The sequence below is a fragment of the Podarcis gaigeae genome (assembly GCF_964106915.1).
Source record: "Podarcis gaigeae genome assembly, chromosome: 1".
Taxonomy (NCBI): Eukaryota; Metazoa; Chordata; class Lepidosauria; order Squamata; family Lacertidae; genus Podarcis; species Podarcis gaigeae.
The window spans coordinates 95,791,178-95,811,285 of record NC_139678.1 but is presented as its reverse complement, the minus strand read 5'-3'; the positions used below and the strand labels follow the sequence as shown (position 1 = coordinate 95,811,285).

At 39.8% G+C, this 20,108-nt stretch overlaps 1 protein-coding gene across 2 annotated transcripts in view; it reads left to right on the top strand.

The window, feature by feature from the left end:
* The window catches only part of ACTR3 (actin related protein 3), a 35,179-nt gene that overhangs the window by 1,263 nt on the left and 13,808 nt on the right, over positions 1–20,108 (top strand). Inside the window, exons 1-2 of one of the 2 annotated variants that reach the window (XM_083712123.1) lie at positions 12,748–16,937; positions 16,991–19,013. Coding sequence is in view for 1 of the 2 variants with exons in the window: in XM_083712122.1 (XP_083568248.1) it covers positions 18,958–19,013 (56 nt within the window). In the remaining variant the exon portion in view is untranslated. Of the gene's footprint in view, positions 1–12,747; positions 16,938–16,990; positions 19,014–20,108 lie in introns of those variants that run through there. The other variant, XM_083712122.1, reaches the window with a different exon arrangement.

Here is a 20,108-nt window from a genome sequence, read left to right as displayed (position 1 = left end):
TGGGAGGGAGAGGGGAGTCACACCCTAAACAGCACAGCTTCCCTCACCTTCCCGTTTTTTAAATATGTGGGATTGGCCCTTACTCATTCCTTTAGAGGCGTCGGCCTTCTGTGGAAGTGGGGGTTGCATTGTCTTCAAAATCATAAAGTCGTTGAGGCTGCAATTCGCCAGAGTTTTTTAAATATATATATTATTCAATATGTTGGTTGCAGCAGGGCGACCAAATAGATTGGCTCTCTTCTTCCAGACTGGGAACAGGCTAGCTTCTGAAAATGGGCACTTATATATCCTAAGATCAGGATTTTTAATTTTTTTACCCTCTTTGCTTCAGAGAGAACTCATCCACCGGCAGTTCATTTCAACGGCCTGGTTAGCTCTTTCAGGAAGCAGTGCTGCTTCATTTCTTTCTGAAAGGAAAATGCACTTTCATAGAGCTTAGGCGCAGAGTCAAGATCAGCATAGATTCTAATCCTTATTTATTTTAAATCCAGGCTGGGTGATCTGTAATTGTCTCCAAATCTGAATATGCATTTATACTATGTGGATTATTTAGAGTGGCAGTTTTGTTCAGCAGTGCCATGATTTTTCCATATGTGTCATTTATTCAGCCTTACTTCTCTCTGTGTGGGTGAAAAAAAAAAAAAAGTCCACCCTCTCTTGTGAGCAAGCGCAGAGGAACTTCCTTAGTTTTGTCAAAGGCTCTTCCTTCTTTCAGGCTTTTATACCTTATAAGGCAGTTTTCGGTGTCAAACCTGAACCAAATCTTTTTTAGAAACCGCTTTTCTTATTTAGCAATTGCCGGTTGGTGATAAGGGAGAAAATAGTAATGCTTAATACTTAATGTGTGCCTGTAGAAAAGAGCTTTATAGGATAGTTGCAGAGATTCTTTCTGCTCATGTTTCCAGGAGGTGGTGAACAAAGCGTTGGAGGTACAACTGTAGGAAGCAAAGGCTTCCTCAAATAGATACTTTGTAGCCTTCGTGCCAGTGCCTTAGGGAACTGGGTTTGAGGGAAGTTCTCTTTTTGACCACCATTTCCAGATAACTGGAATGGGGGCAGGGAACTGAGATACTTTAGTGTGCAGATCATATATGCAGCCTCCAACACAGAAACTGTAACTTAACATGTCTGATTGTACAGTTTTTATGTAGAATCAGTTGTCATTCCACCAACTTTAACTCCTGTTTAAAAAAGATGCCCAGTTACAAATTTCCTTCATTGTTTGGAAAAAAGGATTTTAGAATTTGATCAAATGTGCCGTTACATAATCTTTTAAAATTGTGACCTTGTCTTTCAATTTTAAAAGAGAAAAAGGTTGCGGGGGGTGGGGGGTGGCGGAACAACCCACATTTGATTACGGGTTGTTCATATAAATGGAGCAGAGTATGTAAGATTGACAGCAACACATATCTGACAGTTTTTAAATTAAATATGTTATAAACGCCTTGAAATGCATTTTGTACTCATTGCTTTTGGGCTGTCACACTTACCTAGAACATATCCTGGTGGTGTGATAAACCTATAATGTGTCTACAAAATGCAATACTTAAAATGACATGTAGGTTGCAGGTTCTGCTCTGAAAACTGTTTCTGAAGCTTTCATTTTGTACTTGTAGAGGAGACGTCTTTGGGGCCTTGCTGTCATCTATAGGCATTCTTGAGTGTGAGTGAAATAAATGAGGATAACTGCAAGAGGACAAGGGGACTTAAGTCTAGATTCTACAAGGGGCCCTGCAAATGAGCACATAACTGCCTCTTTGATTGCAGAGCACATCCTCTTTTAATTTGGTAGCTAGCTATTCCTTCCATTTTTATGTTGTGATGTTTTACCGTGTGCAAACAATTTGTGCCCTCTTCACTCCTCCCACAGGAAGGTAACAAACCATTACCCCAGGTTTGGCATTATGTCTGAACCAGGGACTGTGGTTTGTTTTGTTCACAGCACGATGGATCAATCAAGCACAACCTTAGATTATTGTTACAGGTGTAGAGAGAAACAAACCACAATCCCTGATTCAGATGTAGCACAGAGCCAGAAATTGTGATTGGTTTCCACTTGTACTAGTGGGGAGGAGCTAAGAGTACAATTTCAATCCTATACAGTAAGCCATGGGGGCTTACCATGATGTGCAAATGTGGCCATTAGGTTTGCAAAATTCAGACTTCTAGGTGCCACCTTGAAGAAATGTGGAAAGCTTTGAAAGTTTAACGGGATTTCCAAGTGTTCTTTAGTTGGTACCACACTCTTTCACTAATGCTGCTTTAATAACAGTATTGAAGAGTAACCTTGTCATGGATAACACAATATTAATTTTTCTTCAAGGCCTTATGTGCCACATGTGAAGATGTGAAAGTCAAGGTGCATCATCCGCACTGTATTATATATGAGATACCTCACTCTGCATCTGTCTGCACTGTAAACATGGATGGGTTCCAGCCAGTGTGAACAGTTGGAGGCTCGAATGGTGGGAGGAGTGGAGATCTCATTCATTTTGCTTATCTGCAGTGCTTTCATAGAGTCATAGAATTGTAGAGTTGGAAAGTATCCTAGGATAATCTAGTCCAACCCCCCTGCAATGCAGGAATATTCAGCTGTCCCATATGGGGACCTGCAGCCTTGGCGTTATCAGCACCATGCTGTATCCAACTGAGCTATGCAGGCTGAAATCTAAAAGTTTGCAGATAACGACCTATAACATATGAATGGTTCCTGGTCCTGGTTCCAACTGTAAAGTGTTGTGCACTGACTAGTACAGCTGCAGTTAAAGGTGACTAATAGTATTACGGATGTACAGTGCATCAGTGTGATTCCCCCCAAAAACTTTCAGAAGTGCACAGGGGACATACAGAAGTCCAATTATACACTGGACATTTACTACAGACTTGAAATCTGGTTTCTGTTTATTTGATGCTCTTGGATGTTTAGGGACACACATCTTCCCTTTACTATTTACTGCAGCAAAAGATGGTGTTCCAAGTTGTAGGCATTGGGATCCTAGTCAGCTAAGTAAGTGTGTATGCAAGTTCTTAAAAAAACTTGAAGCCTTATTGTGTGACAGAAGTTAGAATCCTGCTGACCTGATACATGTGATGGGTTATGAATGAACTTGGCTCAGTTCAGATATCACACCAAACAACAATTTGTACTAACTATGGTTTGAGGTTTCAAAGCCATGGTTTAAATTTGCTCGTCTGCTCTTGTTTTTCATTGCATCGTGCCAAATTATATTTAGCATAAACCATGGTTTCTGATTATGGCTTATTGCAAAAGCATGACCTGTCAATTCAGACATCTTCATAAACTATAATCAATTTTTTTTTTTTGCATAATTTGGAAAACCATACATCTCTAAGTACAACACAGGTGCTTAGGTAATCAGTTTTGATTTGTGCAATAACATATATTTGTATGGCCCATCAGGATGTTTTTTGCACACCACATTAGTTCAGCTACTTACTCATAGCATGCTTAGGTCATTGATTATACTGTGTGTTTTAATTCTAATTTTGCCTTTAGTATTTGTATTTGCAAATGGAAGCATCCCATTAGCTATATTGTTAAATGTAGTTAGCATCAAATTGCTATTAAATGTTTCAGATAGCAAGCCTAACCATGTCTACTTAGAAGTAAGTCACATTGAATTCAGTGGGGCATACTCTTAGGTAAGTGGTCTTAGGATTGCTGCCTTAGTTACTATGCTGATGTGTTTGGGACTATAGATTGTTTTTTTTTGTAGAATATTTCAGAAGTTGTAGCTTTTTCAGCAAGCCTTGTTATTCTGCTTATTAAATCATTTTATAAATTGAGTTAAGTAAGCTGCAGCATAGTCCTGTGCCCTCATACTGATGCATGAGTCCTACTGATCTCAGTATCACTCAAGTGCATGTAAATGAAACAGAATTATGACCTTTAGTATTAAACATGACAGAGACCTGTTTTTGCTGCAGAAGAATGGGTTTGGGGTATACATTTTAACTCTAAAAGGGCTGCTTGTTCTATGCCTCTCCAAAGACCAGTTTTCCATTTACAGTAGTAGTGAGTGTTGTGCTCCACCCAGCTTTAAACTTGAATTCATACAACTCAGGATGATACTTTGCAGCTAGGAGGATCTTACTTTTTACGAGTGTATGTGCAGTCTCTGAAATAACAATTCTACATTTTGTCCATGGTTTAGGTTTTTGTAAAGAAGTGTACAGTAAGCTACCATAGGAAAGGTTTTCATTTTTAGGCCTTGCAGTTATATTTCAAGCGGCAATGTAATTATATAGAGTCTATTCCTAACAGGTGATATTGAATTGCTAGATCAGGGCTCAGAGAGAAGGTCAGGTATTGATTTTCAGACAGAAGTTTCCCCATAGTCAATTCTAAACCAGCACAAGTATAAACTTCTGTGTTTGAAATTCTGTAGCTTAATTGACACTCAGCCAAGAAGACACTGCTTTATTTTTGTAGTCTCAGATACTAAAAAATGCATACAGCATGTAAAAAATATATTAAAATGTTGGACACATTAGACTTCTGTTTATCTCCCTTCCCTTCCCTGAAACTCATAATTTTAGCTCAATTCTTTACTGGAAACGTTAAAAAAAAGCCACTTGTATGCATCTCGAGGGTGAACAAACTATTCTCCAAGTCATGTTGAATATTTATATTGAATGGGTTTAACCATTACTTTTGTAGCTATGCTGAAATTTATTCCAATACTGAATATCATTTTGCTCTGTAGTAAGAGCTGACCTTATGCTGAACTCTTTGTTTCTTCATGTTTGTTATGAATAACTGTTCTAGTCTATGCCAGGCTTTTGTTTTTGGGAGTACTCATGGTAGCATAGTTTGACAGAAGGCCTTGGACACTTGTGAGGTGTGTTAGATTATATTGATTTATAAACTGTCTTCAGTATTTTTAAAAAATGTCTCAAGAGTTCTGTAAATAAAGTAAAAATTAAATTTTCTTGCTTTTGTGTCGATATGGACAGTGTGTTTGGCTTGCTAAGGGTTTGTTTTTTTTAAACTTAGTCTGCCAAGGAATATTTATAGTTTTCTATAAAGTTGTAAGCCGACACAAGTTACTGTAACAGAATAATGGTCGTGGTTTTCTTCTAAAAATACAAATGTTTCAAACTGGTATTTGAGTATAAAAGAAAAAGTAATCATGTATAACCACCATAGAAGTAAAAAACAATCAATCAATCGCCCACTTTAGTAACTGGAGTCATTCCAGTTTTAAAGTGCATTAAAAACAATGTGCTCAAATGGAAAAATAAATTTAGTGGGTATAGTTATTCTATACCTATGGTATATCTGTATATTTACTTGGATGATATGCCCATAAATGGCAGTCAATATCTTTTGTGCTGTTCACCTGACAAGGCAGGTTCTTTAGTAGTGTGTGGTGCTGTGGGTTAAACCACAGAGCCTAGGGCTTGCTGATCAGAAGGTCGGCAGTTTGAATCCCCGCGATGGGGTGAGCTCCCGTTGTTGGGTCCCTGCTCCTGCCAACCTAGTAGTTTGAAAGCACGTCAAAGTACAAGTAGATAAATAGGTACTGCTCCGGCGGGAAGGTAAACGGCGTTTCCGTGTGCTGCTCTGGTTCACCAGAAGTGGCTTAGTCATGCTGGCCACATGACCCAGAAGCTGTACGCCGGCTCCCTCAGCCAATAAAGCGAGATGAGCGCTGCAACCCCAGAGTCGGTCACGACTGGACCTAACGTTCAGGGGTACCTTTACCTTCACCTTTTATGTTGCCATTTCCTGTCTGGAACTGTTAATTTAATCTCTTGCTTGGTAGTTTCCATTTTGGTATGATTAGTTATACAACATTTAACAAGTACAGATCTCAAGGGATTTTGATTAAGAACTGAAAGTGGGCTTCACACATTACACAGCTGGTGTATGACTCTCATGTTCTCTTTATGCATGACTTGGGTAACATCAAAAGCAAAACTCAGCATTGCTTCTGTGGGTTATGACTGAGGTTGATGACTGTCATGTCCACAGAGAGGAAATAAAAGTTGCTTGCACTTCCTCTTGTACATTTCACAGAAATGAGGGCAAAGTTATTCTAAGAGAAATTAACCAATTGTATTCTCAAGTGCATTTTCAATCTATCTGTATGTCTAGTTTTCCCCCCTTTTTGGTTTGTAGTTAACTTGACAGCAGCAAGAATAATAATCACTTGTCATTGGAAGAGTTCTGAAATCCTTTCAGTAGGGGTAGGTGATAGGAATGTGTGGGAGGTTGTCGTTATAGTGAAGCTGGCAAGTCTTGGGAGCTTCAAGGGGAAGGAAAAATTAATTCAGAGAGATATTGATAACCCATACAGAATTTTGGAACACCAGAGGAACAGTCATGATTAATGAGGATACAGAATTTTCCTAAAGATAAGAAAATAGAATTGAATATATAACTCCTATATGTAATAGAAGGTAGGAAGGCAATGTGGAAATGAAGGTTAGCTGGGATAACAGTGGAATACTGATGATGATGATGATGATCAGTACTCAAAGGGTTACTCAAAGACTTATCAAAATTGTTCTTGTGGAGTATTATAATATAACCTTGGAAGTCAATACTTAAAAAGTATAATTCAAAACCAAACTGTCTCCCAGATTTTTCTAGATTCACATTTATTTAAAGTTTGCATACGAGAAGCATTTGGTGTGAAATGTAGAAGTGAAATTCAGTTTGTGTAGGTTTTGTAAGATTATTTCACAGTTAACTGAAGTTTTTTCTTCTCAGACCATGGCTGAGCACTAGTCCTACCCCTCTCTGGTCTTCTTTCACACTCTCCATGTGCATTTTTGCTTGGCTCTTGATGCTCAGTAATGACTTGCCTCAATGGAGGAAAGAGGTGTATGTAGACATTAGTCCATAGTATAAAGATAAAATTGGCATACATTGCTCCACCCACTTTTACCTATGTCCCCTACCTACCAGTAGTATATGGCCCTCATAAGGTTTCCCAGAAAGGAATGTGGCCCTTGGGGGGGGGGGTTCTCAGCCTCTGTACATAGTTGATGTCTAGTAGTTGACTTACATAGTCTGGTTATCTTGTATAGTTGTTTTGAGAAGGTTGTGCTCTAGTAACTAGCACTAGGTGTTATTAGTGACATAAGTGCCGAGCAACTAACCTTCTATTCTTAGAAATTCCAAGATATAATACAAGTTTCATCTCATTTTGCTTTATGAAGAATTTCTGAAAATACACACAGGTCCTGCTTTACAAACACAAATTCACTTATCCAAACACAAGGAAATAGTACCCAAACCTTGCTATTCCTTTCTCAGGAACGAATTAGAAATTTCCCCATAGGAATAAATGGAAATCATTGATTCATTATGTGAACACTTGCCATTTCCAGGGAACACTTGCCATTTCCAGGGAATATGTTGTGTCCGTAAAACAGGACCTGCGTATAAAACTGATAGCAGGCTCTTTGAGTTAGATCTTAACATATGGGTGCAGCCAGAAGAGATCTTAAAATGTGCAGTTCAGTTATGAATTGTGAGGATACTTAAGAGTTGTAAAGGCACTGAAAATAAGATGAATTTAAGAAACTGGAAGAGTGATGTAATGAGCGACATCTTGAATAACAACTTGGGTTCTAATTTCTGCTTGGCTACCTCTTGGGGGAGCTTGGACCCAGTTACTCTCTCAGCCTAACCTACCTCACAGGGTTGATGTGAGCACAGAAGTGAGGAATGGAGAGAAAACAGTGGAATCTTCTATTAAGCATGCTGGCTGAGTCTGATGGGAATTGTAGTCCAAAAGCATCTGGAGGCCACAAGGTTGGTAAAGGCTAGCATATATCATAAGGAAGTCACCCTTCCAAAAGTCTGCTGTAGTAAGTGATATTGAGGGGTAACCGAAGTACTTAACACCTTTTGGGGACAACTTTGTTTGCAAGAAGCATTGAAAATAAACTGGAGTAGTTTTGTACCCCAATTGTTTACACTCAGCATATGCAAATGTTAATTTCTTCCCTGGAGTGTATTTTTATTTGCAGAATGTAAATGGTAAGTTGTGTGTTGCTATACTTTGTTTATCCAACTAACAGATGACAGTGTATTAAAGTACAAAGTTACAGAACCAATCCCTCACAAATTCTTGCAAGAGATATGCCCCAATGCAATTGCTGTCTGTGTCAAAATTTTAAAAGTAAACAAATCACCAATGCATTCTAACACACAGTAGCATTTTTTGTATTGACAGTTGCCAATTTGTTATGCTAACTTTTATTTCTGTATGTATAGAAACTTGAGTCTAATGGTTCCACATGTATTTCAGTTGAGCAGATCTGAATGGAGGACCCTATTTCCGTATGTGGAAATGCATGCATGTTGCCTTCTTTGAACTATTTGGAGAAAATGTGGTATACAACTACAATGCAATTACAGTGGTACCTCTGGTTATGTACTTAATTCGTTCCAGAGGTCTGTTCTTAACCTGAAACTGTTCTTAACCTGAAGCACCACTTTAGCTAATGGGGCCTCCCGCCGCCGCCGCACGATTTTTGTTCTTATCCTGAAGCAAAGTTCTTAACCCGAGGTACTATTTCTGGGTTAGCGTAGTCTGTAACCTGAAGCGTATGTAACCCGAGGTACCACTGTATTTTTATGGTTCAAACTATCTAAGCTCTGTAGATGTTGTTTTCACGATCCATTTTCAACCTTTTTTCAGAGTTACTACAGAGTACTCCAGAATCCTTAATTTTAGATGGGTTTTTAAAATGTGTATACCTTTCCCTTGTGATGGGATTACAGTGAAATTGAGTGAGCAATAGTTTCATTTTACCTTTGCCACCCACATTTAGTGTTATTTATGTCATTAAATATTTTTGCCCCCAATGTTTTCTTCTAAAGAACTATGACAGTAGTAGTAGTAGTAGTAGTAATAATAATAATAATAATAATAATAATAATAATTTATTATTTATACCCCGCCCATCTGGCTGAGTTTCCCCAGCCACTCTGGGCGGCTCCCAATCAGTGTTAAAAACAGTACAGCATTACATATTAAAAACTTCCCTGAACAGGGCTGCCTTAAGATGTCTTCTGAATGTCAGGTAATTCTTTATCTCTTTGACATCTAATGGGAGGGCGTTCCACAGGGCGGGCACCACTACCGAGAAGGCCCCTCTGTCTGGTTCCCTGTAGCCTCACTTCTCGCAATGAGGGAACCGCCAGAAGGCCCTCGGCGCTGGATCTCAGTGTCCGGGCTGAACGATGGGGGTGGAGACGCTCCTTCAGGTATACAGGACCGAGGCCGTTTAGGGCTTTAAAGGTCAGCACCAACACTTTGAATCGTGCTCGGAAACGTACTGGGAGCCAATACAGATCTCTCAGAACCGGTGTTATGTGGTCCCAGCGGCCACTCCCAGTCACCAGTCTAGCTGCCGCATTCTGGATTAATTGCAGTTTCCGGGTCACCTTCAAAGGTAGCCCCACGTAGAGCGCGTTGCAGTAGTCCAAGCGTGAGATAACTAGAGCATGCACCACTCTGGCGAGACAGTCCGCGGGGAGGTAGGGTCTTAGCCTGCGTACCAGGTGGAGCTGGTAGACAGCTGCCCTGGACACAGAGTTAACCTGGGCCTCCATGGACAGCTGTGAGTCCAAAATGACTCCCAGGCTGCGCACCTGGTCCTTCAGGGGCACAGTTACCCCATTCAGGACCAGGGAATCCTCCACACCTGCCCGCCTCCTGTCCCCCAAAAATAGTACTTCTGTCTTGTCAGGATTCAACCTCAATCTGTTAGCCGCCATCCAACCTCCAACCGCCTCCAGGCACTCACACAGGACCTTCACCGCCTTCACTGGTTCTGATTTAAAGGAGAGGTAGAGCTGGGTGTCATCTGCGTACTGATGAACACCCAGTCCAAACCCCCTGATGATCTCTCCCAGCGGCTTCATATAGATATTAAAAAGCATGGGGGAGAGGACAGAACCCTGAGGCACCCCACAAGTGAGAGCCCAGGGGTCTGAACACTCACCCCCCCACCACTTTCTGGACACGGCCCAGGAGGAAGGAGCGGAACCACTGTATGACAGTGCCCCCAGCTCCCAGCCCCTCTAGACGGTCCAGAAGGATGTTATGGTTGATGGTGTCAAAGGCCGCTGAGAGATCCAGCAGAACTAGGAAACAGCTCTCACCTTTGTCCCTAGCCCGCCGGAGATCATCAACCAGCGCGACCAAGGCAGTTTCAGTCCCATGGTGAGGCCTGAATCCCGATTGGAAGGGATCCAAATGGTCCGTTTCCTCCAGGCGTGCTTGGAGTTGTTCAGCAACCACCCGCTCAACTCAGGATAGTCATACATTCACATTTGGGTAGTACAGTATTTATTTTTCACAGAAAAACTGAATAGATTTTGAGAACTCTATCATTTTAGCATTAGTGTGTGCAAATGGTAATAGGATTTCAGCCTCAATGAATTTTCAGGAAACTATCATTGCAGGACAATTATGTTTTCACACAGCTATTAGTTAACAAAGTATGTGCCAAACAATGACTCCTTAAACTGTACAAATTTGTACTGTGAAATATGACTACCCTGAACTCTATTAGTTTCAGAATTCTTTAGAAAAAACAAGTGTTGCTTCTCCCAGTGCAAGTTACTTGATTCTTCACTCTTAAAAAGAGAGTGTGTTCACATTAACAAATTGATGATTGTTAAAGTATATTGAAGGGGAAACACCCAAAATATGATTTCCCCTGTTTGCATGCTGTTAGGATACTGTGACAGTGGCTTTTCCTCTATCTGAGTCAGCTTGAGTGTGTGAAGAGAAAATAGCTACAATGCATCCCATATGTGCTTTAGCTGCTCAGTGTTTGCTGCATTTATAACATGTGAGCAGTTAAAAAACAACGCTCTTGAACAGGGGTCAGCAAACTTTTTCAGCAGGGGGCCGGTCCACTGTCCCTCAGACCTTGTGTGGGGGGGTGAGACTATATTTTGAAGAAAAAAATGAACGAATTCCTATGCCCCACAAATAACCCAGAGATGCATTTTAAATAAAAGGACACATTCTACTCATGTAAAAACCGGCTGGTTTCCGGACCATCCGTGGGTTGGAATTAGAAGGCGATTGGGCCAGATCCGGCCCCCGGGCCTTAGTTTGCCTACCCACGGTTTAAGATAATGGCACTTAGCTATGTTATAGGACAGAAATTAACCTAATTATGATTGCCTTGTTCAGATTATTATTTATGCCCATCATAAGTTTAGGAAAGTGATTTCTAAGTTTATATTTTTCATATATATAATGTTTCACCAGCTATTCATTACATCACTGGAAATATTTATAATAAAGATAGCCAAGGGCCTATCAGCATAATCAACAGCAAATACTGTTAAAACATTTCAGTATTGAGTCTTGTATTCCCCACCTGTTTCCCCAACAATTGCTTTTCCTTTCTGCCTCCATTCCCTTTGCTTATCGTGCTTCTTATTGACACTGTCTGATCCATGTAGCATGGCATGAGTTGCTCTTCAAAGGGAGTCAGCTGCATGATTTGGGAGGCCCTTTGCTAATCAGAGCAACTGATCAATGGCAGCCAGAAACGCTATGGGCAATAGACACAGTGCTAGTATTGGTGACAGAATGACAATCAGGAGTCAAATTTAACCAACAGAAGACCTGTCATACTGAGGGCCATAAGCTAGTTATAAAATATATGTGTTTAAAAGAAGCAAAGCAAATATCTACTGCCACAATAATTACTGGGCTGAGTGAACTGGCCTGTGGGCTGTCTGCCTAGTGTTTCCTCTATTCCCTGTTCCTTTTATAGACTAACAAAGGATTTTTTGTCTGCAACTTTGAAGTATCAGTGTCTTTTTCCAGCTTCAGCACTACTGACAAATGGCAGTACAAACAGTTTTAGTTCCTTGCTGTTTTCAGGCATCAGGGTTTAGCTATTCTTTCAACTTCAAGAGGAAAAGTGCAGGTACAGAAACTGAAAGTTGATATTGATCAACATGTGCCATGGCCAAAAATAATGAATGAGAAAGTTAAGGGCTGCAATACCATTTCTGTTAAGATCATAAGAAGAGTTCTGCTTTGGCCTTCTACCAAAGGCCCATCTAATCTAGCATCCTGTTCACAGTTTTCTTGACCTGGTGAATTATACCAGCTTGCTCTGTGTATGCACTTCATGCAGAAGCATGCCAGTTTTTCCTCCTAGTGATTCTTGGATAATAAACATTTGATTTTGAATCATATTGGCTTGTATCCAACAAAACAATATTAGGAGTATATTAATTAAAATTTGTTAATTGGAATGGGTCTACTTAGTTGCATACATCCCATTCATTTTAACTCACTTCATCCTATAGCATTTGTGCTATCAAATCTTCATTACATTTTGTTCTACCTTTACAGCCAGAATTAAATTAGTCACTATTCTCCAGTATAGCCATCTAATTGCTTGTTTAATGTGTTAACTCCCTACTGTATAGAGAGCAAGAGCCATATTTTAAGCACATATTTTCCCAACAGGAATGACCTGACTCTTTTTCTTTTTGGAACTTGAAAAGGTTAGCAAGACTATAAACAGGAATTGGTAGCTAGCATAATTTCATTGTCTGGTTCATGAATGATTTCTCTTCCATTTTGTGTCGTAGGTTTAATACTGATTTGTATGTACTAATCTCATATTGCAGAATGGTACTGGAGATACCTTATTTGTGAAAATAACTCTTGTCTCAGAGTGGGTTGAATAGTATACAACAAATAGCCCTCTGTAGGCTTTCAAATGACTATGCAAATATAAATATAATCATATTACTTGGTATGTCTTATAGTAATTATGAATTCACCTAAAAGTTGCATTGCTAAGAGAATCTGGAATTGGTGATACTGCTAATACCAAGGTCTGCTAAATAATAATTACTGTTTCCTACTGTAAACTGAGCTGAAATTGGGGTGTGTCTCATTATTCCCTGAGTCATGAATGAGTTGCATCTTGCTTTGCATTCTTTGTATTACTGCATTACTAAACTAGGTTTGCCTACATTGTTACTGAATAAAAATACTTAGAGTAGGTTTGATACAGTTTGAGATTTTCTCCCCACTGTTTAAACATGGAATTAGAAATCTTTTAAAGTATCAAGGTTTGTTTATTTCCCCCCCTTGTTATATTTGTCCGTGTTTCGCACTATGAACTGATGACCCACCTTGTTATTGTGGTATTGAAATTACCCTGCTGAAGATGAGATTTAGTTCTTTGAACAAGAATTAGAGTAGTAGTGTAGGCTCAGAACTGAATGGCCGGAGTGCCTGCCAATTATCTTATTTATTTTCATGACTCATTCTTCTGCATTTTTGCTAAAGTAGCAATGAATATTTTTAGATTTGCTGAGTTGTACTGTTTGAGCTTAGACTTACTGGAAGTACATCTTAGTATTTTCCTTCCAGTCAGGATGTGTTTTTATGCTGTGGATCATTGCCTACATAAGCTATTAAGCACTCTTTTACATCTTGGTCTTCTGTTTTTGGTTTTCCTAAGCGTACGTTTTTAAAATGCTAGGATATTGCTTCACCTATGTTCTTTTGTTGAATTCTGTACTCTTGCACTAACATGCTAATCCTGTGCATGGTTCCTTGTATATAGGCTCTGTTTTGTTCAATGGCACTTATTCCCATATAGAGGACTATATCCGAAATGTACAGTGTCTTAGAATATGTTCAAAACTTATTCTTAGTAAGAATGTACATAGATGATTCTTTTGTGAGTTGCTTTGGAATCAGAAGGCATTTGTTTTATTGGAAGTTATTTTATTGCTCAATACAAAGTATGACACATCACAACAGTGCTAAAACAATGAACGGCATTAAGGTCTTTCTACTCCCAATCTGTCACTTATGAGCTTCTGTACTTGGAAATGTGTTTGGGATGCTGTGCCCTGAAAATGCGGCAAGAAATAGCAGTTTTAATAGGACCTTAATGCTAGTTCTTCTCAAAGGGCTCACTCTTGGGAGATGTTTCAGAAAGTCTGCATGAGAAAGAAATGAGACAGAAATTGGTTGGATGATCATTTTGCATGTGCTTTGTCATAAAAAGGGCTATAAAATGCTTCATCTGCAGCATTTTTGGTTATCAGAGGCTGGTTATGAAAATCCAGTGTTAATCCACAAACGTCTGATGTTCCAGATCACTACAGTACAAGCATATGAAAATTGGAAGAAATGGCTGTTGCTCAGCTTTATCTATGCATTTATTAAGATAAAGGGCGGAGAAGCCATTTTGTTATTTTCCATGTTGTTGCTGAGCAAGAGAAAGCTGGGAAAACCTGGGAAATCCTCTCTATACCAACAAATGAATGGCCCTATTTCTTCCTGTTATCTTGACCCATAAAGCACTTCCTTCTTTTGGCCTTATAACCACTATTCTCTTGTGTCCCATATCTCTTACGTGTAACCACCTGCCCATATCATAGTCTCATATAATGCCCCTCATAACCCTTCCCTATTTGCCTTGTTCCCTATTGTCATTCAACGTACTTTATCTTTTGGCCCCTAGACAATTCTTGTCATTCTCTTCCCCTACATCTCAGTCCTAGGGAGTCTCATGTTCTATTTTTTCACCTCTGTACTCCCACGCAGAATGTACTCGAACTGTATTTCAAATTCTGGCTGTCTTGGAGAAAACTGATAATTTATATTCATTTTGATCAGTTTTCCAGACTGGTTAGAGGATTGGAACAGCCTTGGTCACCCTGGCGGATGACTTATGCTGAGAATGGATTGGGGATGTGGAGGGTGACCCTCTTGGGCTTTTGGTGGCTTTCCGTACCATAGACCAGAGGTTTTCAACCTTTCTGAGTCCACGGCTCCCTTGACCAATTACATTTTTTCTGAGGCACCCCTGTGGGATTCAGTAGCCCAGTTATGTCACCCCTTGCCTGCAGAGCCGGCAGCCTCTCACTCTTTTTCAAACGTGCTCCCTTATGGATGGTTCCTTCAGCCTCTTCTCCCAGGGAGTCCTCTGGGCAGCCACACTGGCTGCCCCTGGTCTCTCAGCCCCCCCGCCTGCCCCAAAGGGAGGTGGCTCATCACACTGCCCACAGGGGCCTGGGAAGCACCTGCTGGCCAGCCCCAGAGGCACCATTCACCTGGGGAGCTTATAGCCAGGGCTGCTGCAATGAACATTTGTGCAGGCCTTCGGGAGGCAGAGACGCGAGAGGGCATCAGGAGGGAGGGAAAGAGAGACAGAGGCCAGTGTTGCCCAAGGCACCCCTGACTATCATTCAAGGCACCCCAGGTTGCCATGACACACAGGTTGGAAACCACTGCCATAGACCCTTGTATTCTTTTGTGTCATCTTGCTGGGCTGGGCTTGGATGGCAGTTTTGATCTGGCTTCAGGCCATTCTGATCAGATATACTCAGCTGGTGATGCTGTTGTGACTTTTGCAACACCTAATACCTTTTGACTCCTGTGGTGCTACGGTGTTCCATTCTGTCTCCCATGCATCTTACCTTTTGTGTTAAACTTCTAGGTGAAGTCATCAATAACCAATTTTCTATAACATTTTATTTTTGAAAAAGTTTCTCAGTTGAATTATAGCAGAGACCCAACTGTCTCACATTTTACCTACAAATCCTAGAAAGTTTGTAGAACTCGTGAGCAGGTATCTGGAGACAGACTTGATATAGATGACTGTGAACAAACTGAAATTTAATCCATTGGTTTGTAAAATTCTATTCCTAACGTTGGTAGGAGCTTTTTGTGTTAAAAGCTATGTACTCTTGCTTCTTAGATAGGAAGTTGGTCAGATGTCTTAAAAAATATCTCAAAATTTTACTCTTTAACCTGTTGCATCCTTAACTCTACATGACAGGGTGTGTAGTTTCTCCCTGTTCCATGCACTAGGAATGATTTTTCTGAAACTTGAATAATGCCAGCCATAAGCTTGTTACAGTGATTACAATACAATGAAGTTCATATTCTTGTCTGGCTGTTGCAGAATTTATCATTCCTGATAAGCAGCACCCATTCTAATCTGGACTTGGGCCAGTCTGGAAGACAGACTTTTGTTTGGTCTAAGCTGTATTTCTGCCTCTGCCTAAAAGAAAATAAGGTGAAAAGGGAGTAAAGTTCCTTTTTGTTAGTATGAATGTATCTAAAGAAAAATATTTCCAAGATCTTAGCATGTCAGTTTTAACATATAATCTGGCAAATATTGGTGTGGTTCAGACACACTCACAATGTAGAGTCTATGCGTGGTGGCAGAACAAGACACCTTCCCAACTCTTGACCTGCAAGGCACCCACACCTTAGGTACTGTATTTATAGAGACTGTACTTGGGAAGTCCATTGCACTTGGCCTCAATTTTGGTAATTGTTAACCCTCACCTAGATTGAGTTGTTCACATATGTTGGGTATGAAGATAAATTTGGTCTAAATCATGGACAATCAGTTGAGCTTCAGTCTAGCTTACCATGTGACCAGTTTCATTTATGTGATGCTTGGCGACATCTGCTGTAGTTTTCTGATACTTATGGAGGTTATTTGGGGATAGAGATAATAATATTAAGAATAAGTAAGTAGGGCTTTGGGATAAAGGCAGAGTAGCATAAGGAGAATATAAACATGAACATAAGCCAGTTACATTAATTCACGGAGCTGGAGTAATGCTTTATGAGACCTTGACCTGGACAGCTTTGGGGGCAAATTCCATGTTGTTTTAGAGTCATGTTTGTAATAAAGCTCCTGTGGCTCCTCTGCTGGGAGTACAAGCAGCTGAATTGATAGTTCTTCTCTTCTCCCACTCCATTTCCATGTGAATGCCTTCTGTGCTGGATGCACTGCAATGGACTTTGTTGGACTGCAGGTATCTGTTAGCTTTTACTTACCAAAAAGTGACAACCAACTAGTAGTTGGATTACCTGTATTAAAGTCCCATATCTGTGATGAATTCATAATGTGAGTCTAGGTGAGTCATAGAGTCATATAATTGTACAGCTGGAAGGGACCCTCAAGGATCATCTAGTCCAACACCCTTCAATGGAGGAATCTCAACACACGGTCCCACATCTAATTTGAAACCATACCGGACCCTGATCAGCTTTCCAAATGTGCTATAGCAGAGGCTCAGTATCCATTCCCATATATAAAAATGCACATTAGCAGCAGCTTTTCTCATGGTGCTTTTGTGAACTGGACCAAGAAAAGGGTTGCAAGGCTTTAGCTGAATTAAAATGATCATAGCAATGTCTAATAATTGCTACATTCATTTTTAAAAAATCTAGTATTGAAACATTCTCTAAATCACAAGCATTGTTTGCTTGAGTTAATATTGTATGTTTCTTACTTATGTTTATGATGAGTTTATGGGTTATTTCCCAGGTTACTGAATCCTATAAATATTCCACTAGGCTTGCATCATGATGCTTAAAATTGAATTTTAACAAATTTGATGGAGAAGTATGAGTTACCTGAGTTAAACATAACTGAATAGCATTTTTGAAAACAGGATTTTTATTTAGAAGCAGTTTCTGTGCACTGCCTGGAGTAAATGGCACATACTTAAAAACACTAGGGATCCTGTTGTGATTTTTATTCTATTTTTTACCTAGCAGACAACATGTGTGATCCTGTTGTAGATGATCTTCTTTCTCCATTGCTAAGGTCCAGCTCTCCCCTCTGGACTGGTGCTGTACTGATATTTTAAGCAGTCAGTGGTGCTGTGTGTAGCACAGTTGTTCCCCAAAAGGATATTTTGGGTGTTCCAACAAAGCTCCTGCCTGCATTATTTGAAGGACTAAAAGCTATAGTAGGTACTATATTTTTAAAATAAACAGCAGTTTATAATCTAAAAAAGTATAGGATATGGAGAAGAGGAAAAGAAGCAAGGCGTAAAGTACATGTCATTGATTGCCAGATGGTGAAGGCAAATTGGATTCTGGTAAGTGCAATGCAAGGAGGCATTTTAAAGACCTTTAAAAAGCCTTTGCCTTTGATAGGAAATAAAGGCAAATGTGTGAAGGAAAAGCAATTAGTTGTGCACCATTTGCAAAAGAGCAAAAGTGAAAAATTTAGAGAACTGAGGTTTGATGCAGAGACGAGAGACAGAGGGAGAACAAGTTGTTAAATTTGTGCGTGGTTGCCAGGCATTGCTTTGCTGTATGTTAAAGTACTAAGTACAGTGTGATCACTTAGATGTGAGTACATGAAGTGGCGATGATTCAGTAAAATATGGTTAATTGCCTATGATCTACAATAGCTCATTCCACCTATACTTCTTTACAGCATGCACCACCTAAGTCCTGTGAAATGCTAAACATGGTATTTTAAGATTAAATTTAAAAATCCTCAAGGAGGCCTTATTGTCTTATAAGCCAACATTGTCTTATAAATATGGACTGCAACACTGAAACCCTTGACTTGAATGGTGATATTTGTTCTTCATGGGAGGCAAGATAATTGCATTCCTTAATTAACAGAGTAAAGCTGCAATTCGAGAAATGTGCATAGAATTAGATGGGTTTTGAAACTTGTAGCAAAGCTGATCACCTCATTTAGCAAGGGAAGCAAAATTCTAAATGAAGAAGCTGCTAACCTTTTCAGCTACTTTACTAGCTGCAGCAAAACTCATAAAAACATGGTGGTTTTGTATGCATGTATCTTGCACCTTTGCCTTTGCTGTTTAGGATTTCTGCCTAGAACAATAATATTGCATTGAGCAGTCTATCTTCATAATTCATGTGGATTAAGGGTTGAATAATATAGCTTTGGCATCATTGTTATCAAGAAAGCAGTTATGTTTCAGGTATGCAAATCCTCAAATTGGTCTGGTGTTTTAAGTGGTAAAAATTCACAGTAAGAGTCATCAGTGATGGGATATCAGTGGGAATATTTCTGTGAAACAGTATTTGTTTTTATGACATTGGTTTGTAAGCGCTGCCTTTCGTTTGGTGACTGGTAATGTAACCTATTACTGTTTCTTGGCCTTTACAGGTATACCAAACTGGGATATGCTGGTAATACAGAGCCACAGTTCATCATTCCATCATGTAAGTTTTTTGTTTTTGATCAGTTTATATTTGTGTCCAAAGATATATCCAGTTCTTAGTTTCAAGAATAGGTGTATATTTTTAAATGTTTTTTTCCTCACAGTAAACATTGCAGCCATTTTGTTTCTCCCGTGGTCATTCTGCTACTGTGCTACGTGGAGCTAAGCCATGGTTATATCTGAACCTGGGCTTGTGGTTTGCCTCATCCACAAACCATGAGATGTAAGTTTTTAAAGTTATGGGTAGAATGGCAGGAAGACAACCAAGAAAGGAGTGAAATGGTTGTGATGTTTACTATGAGTACCTACACACTTGCGTATTAATGTTTAGCCATGGTGTGGTTTAGCATTATGTATACAACTGATACAATGTCTGATGCAAATTACTGTGTAGTTTTCAAATCATTCTTGAAGAACAAACTCCAGAATAGCAAAAGATATTCTAATTAGACTCTAGCACTGCAATGCTGAGTCTTGGAGGATCTTTTCCCAGCTGTTCTGTTTCTTGCCTGCCCTAGATTAGCAAGTGCCGCTGGCTCCTCTTGCTTTGTGTGCCTTATTCTTTTTATGTGTCCTGTGAAATTCAAGTCTGTTCATGGGAAAACTGTTACGGATGCCCTGACACTCTTCTTATCCTCTGGAGCAGACTTTTTCAACTTTGGGTCTGCAGATGTTGCTTGGGATGATGGGAGTTGCAGTCCAACAACATCTGGGGACCTGAGGTTGAGAGAGGCTGCTCTCAAGAAAGAAAACTCACACCAATTTATTATTTCTGTCTGAAAGGAACTGCTGATCAAAGGGGCTATAATATCAGCTGATGAAATGAAAACATCTATTGCTCTTCCATCCCCAAAGGCCAAGTTCATGAATAATTATACTAAGTGCAATTGCTTGTTGTAATTCATGCTCCAGAATAGGATTATCTTTATTAGAAAAGTACTGATTTTTAATACTAATTTAAACAATCCCGGGCTGCTTTGAAAATGAGAATATAAACTTGTTCTCGTCGTTTTTCTGTATCATGGGAGAAGGCTTGTGGAACCTAGTCTTTCAGCAGGACCGATGGAGAGGCCTTGCATTATCTTTTCTCCTTCGA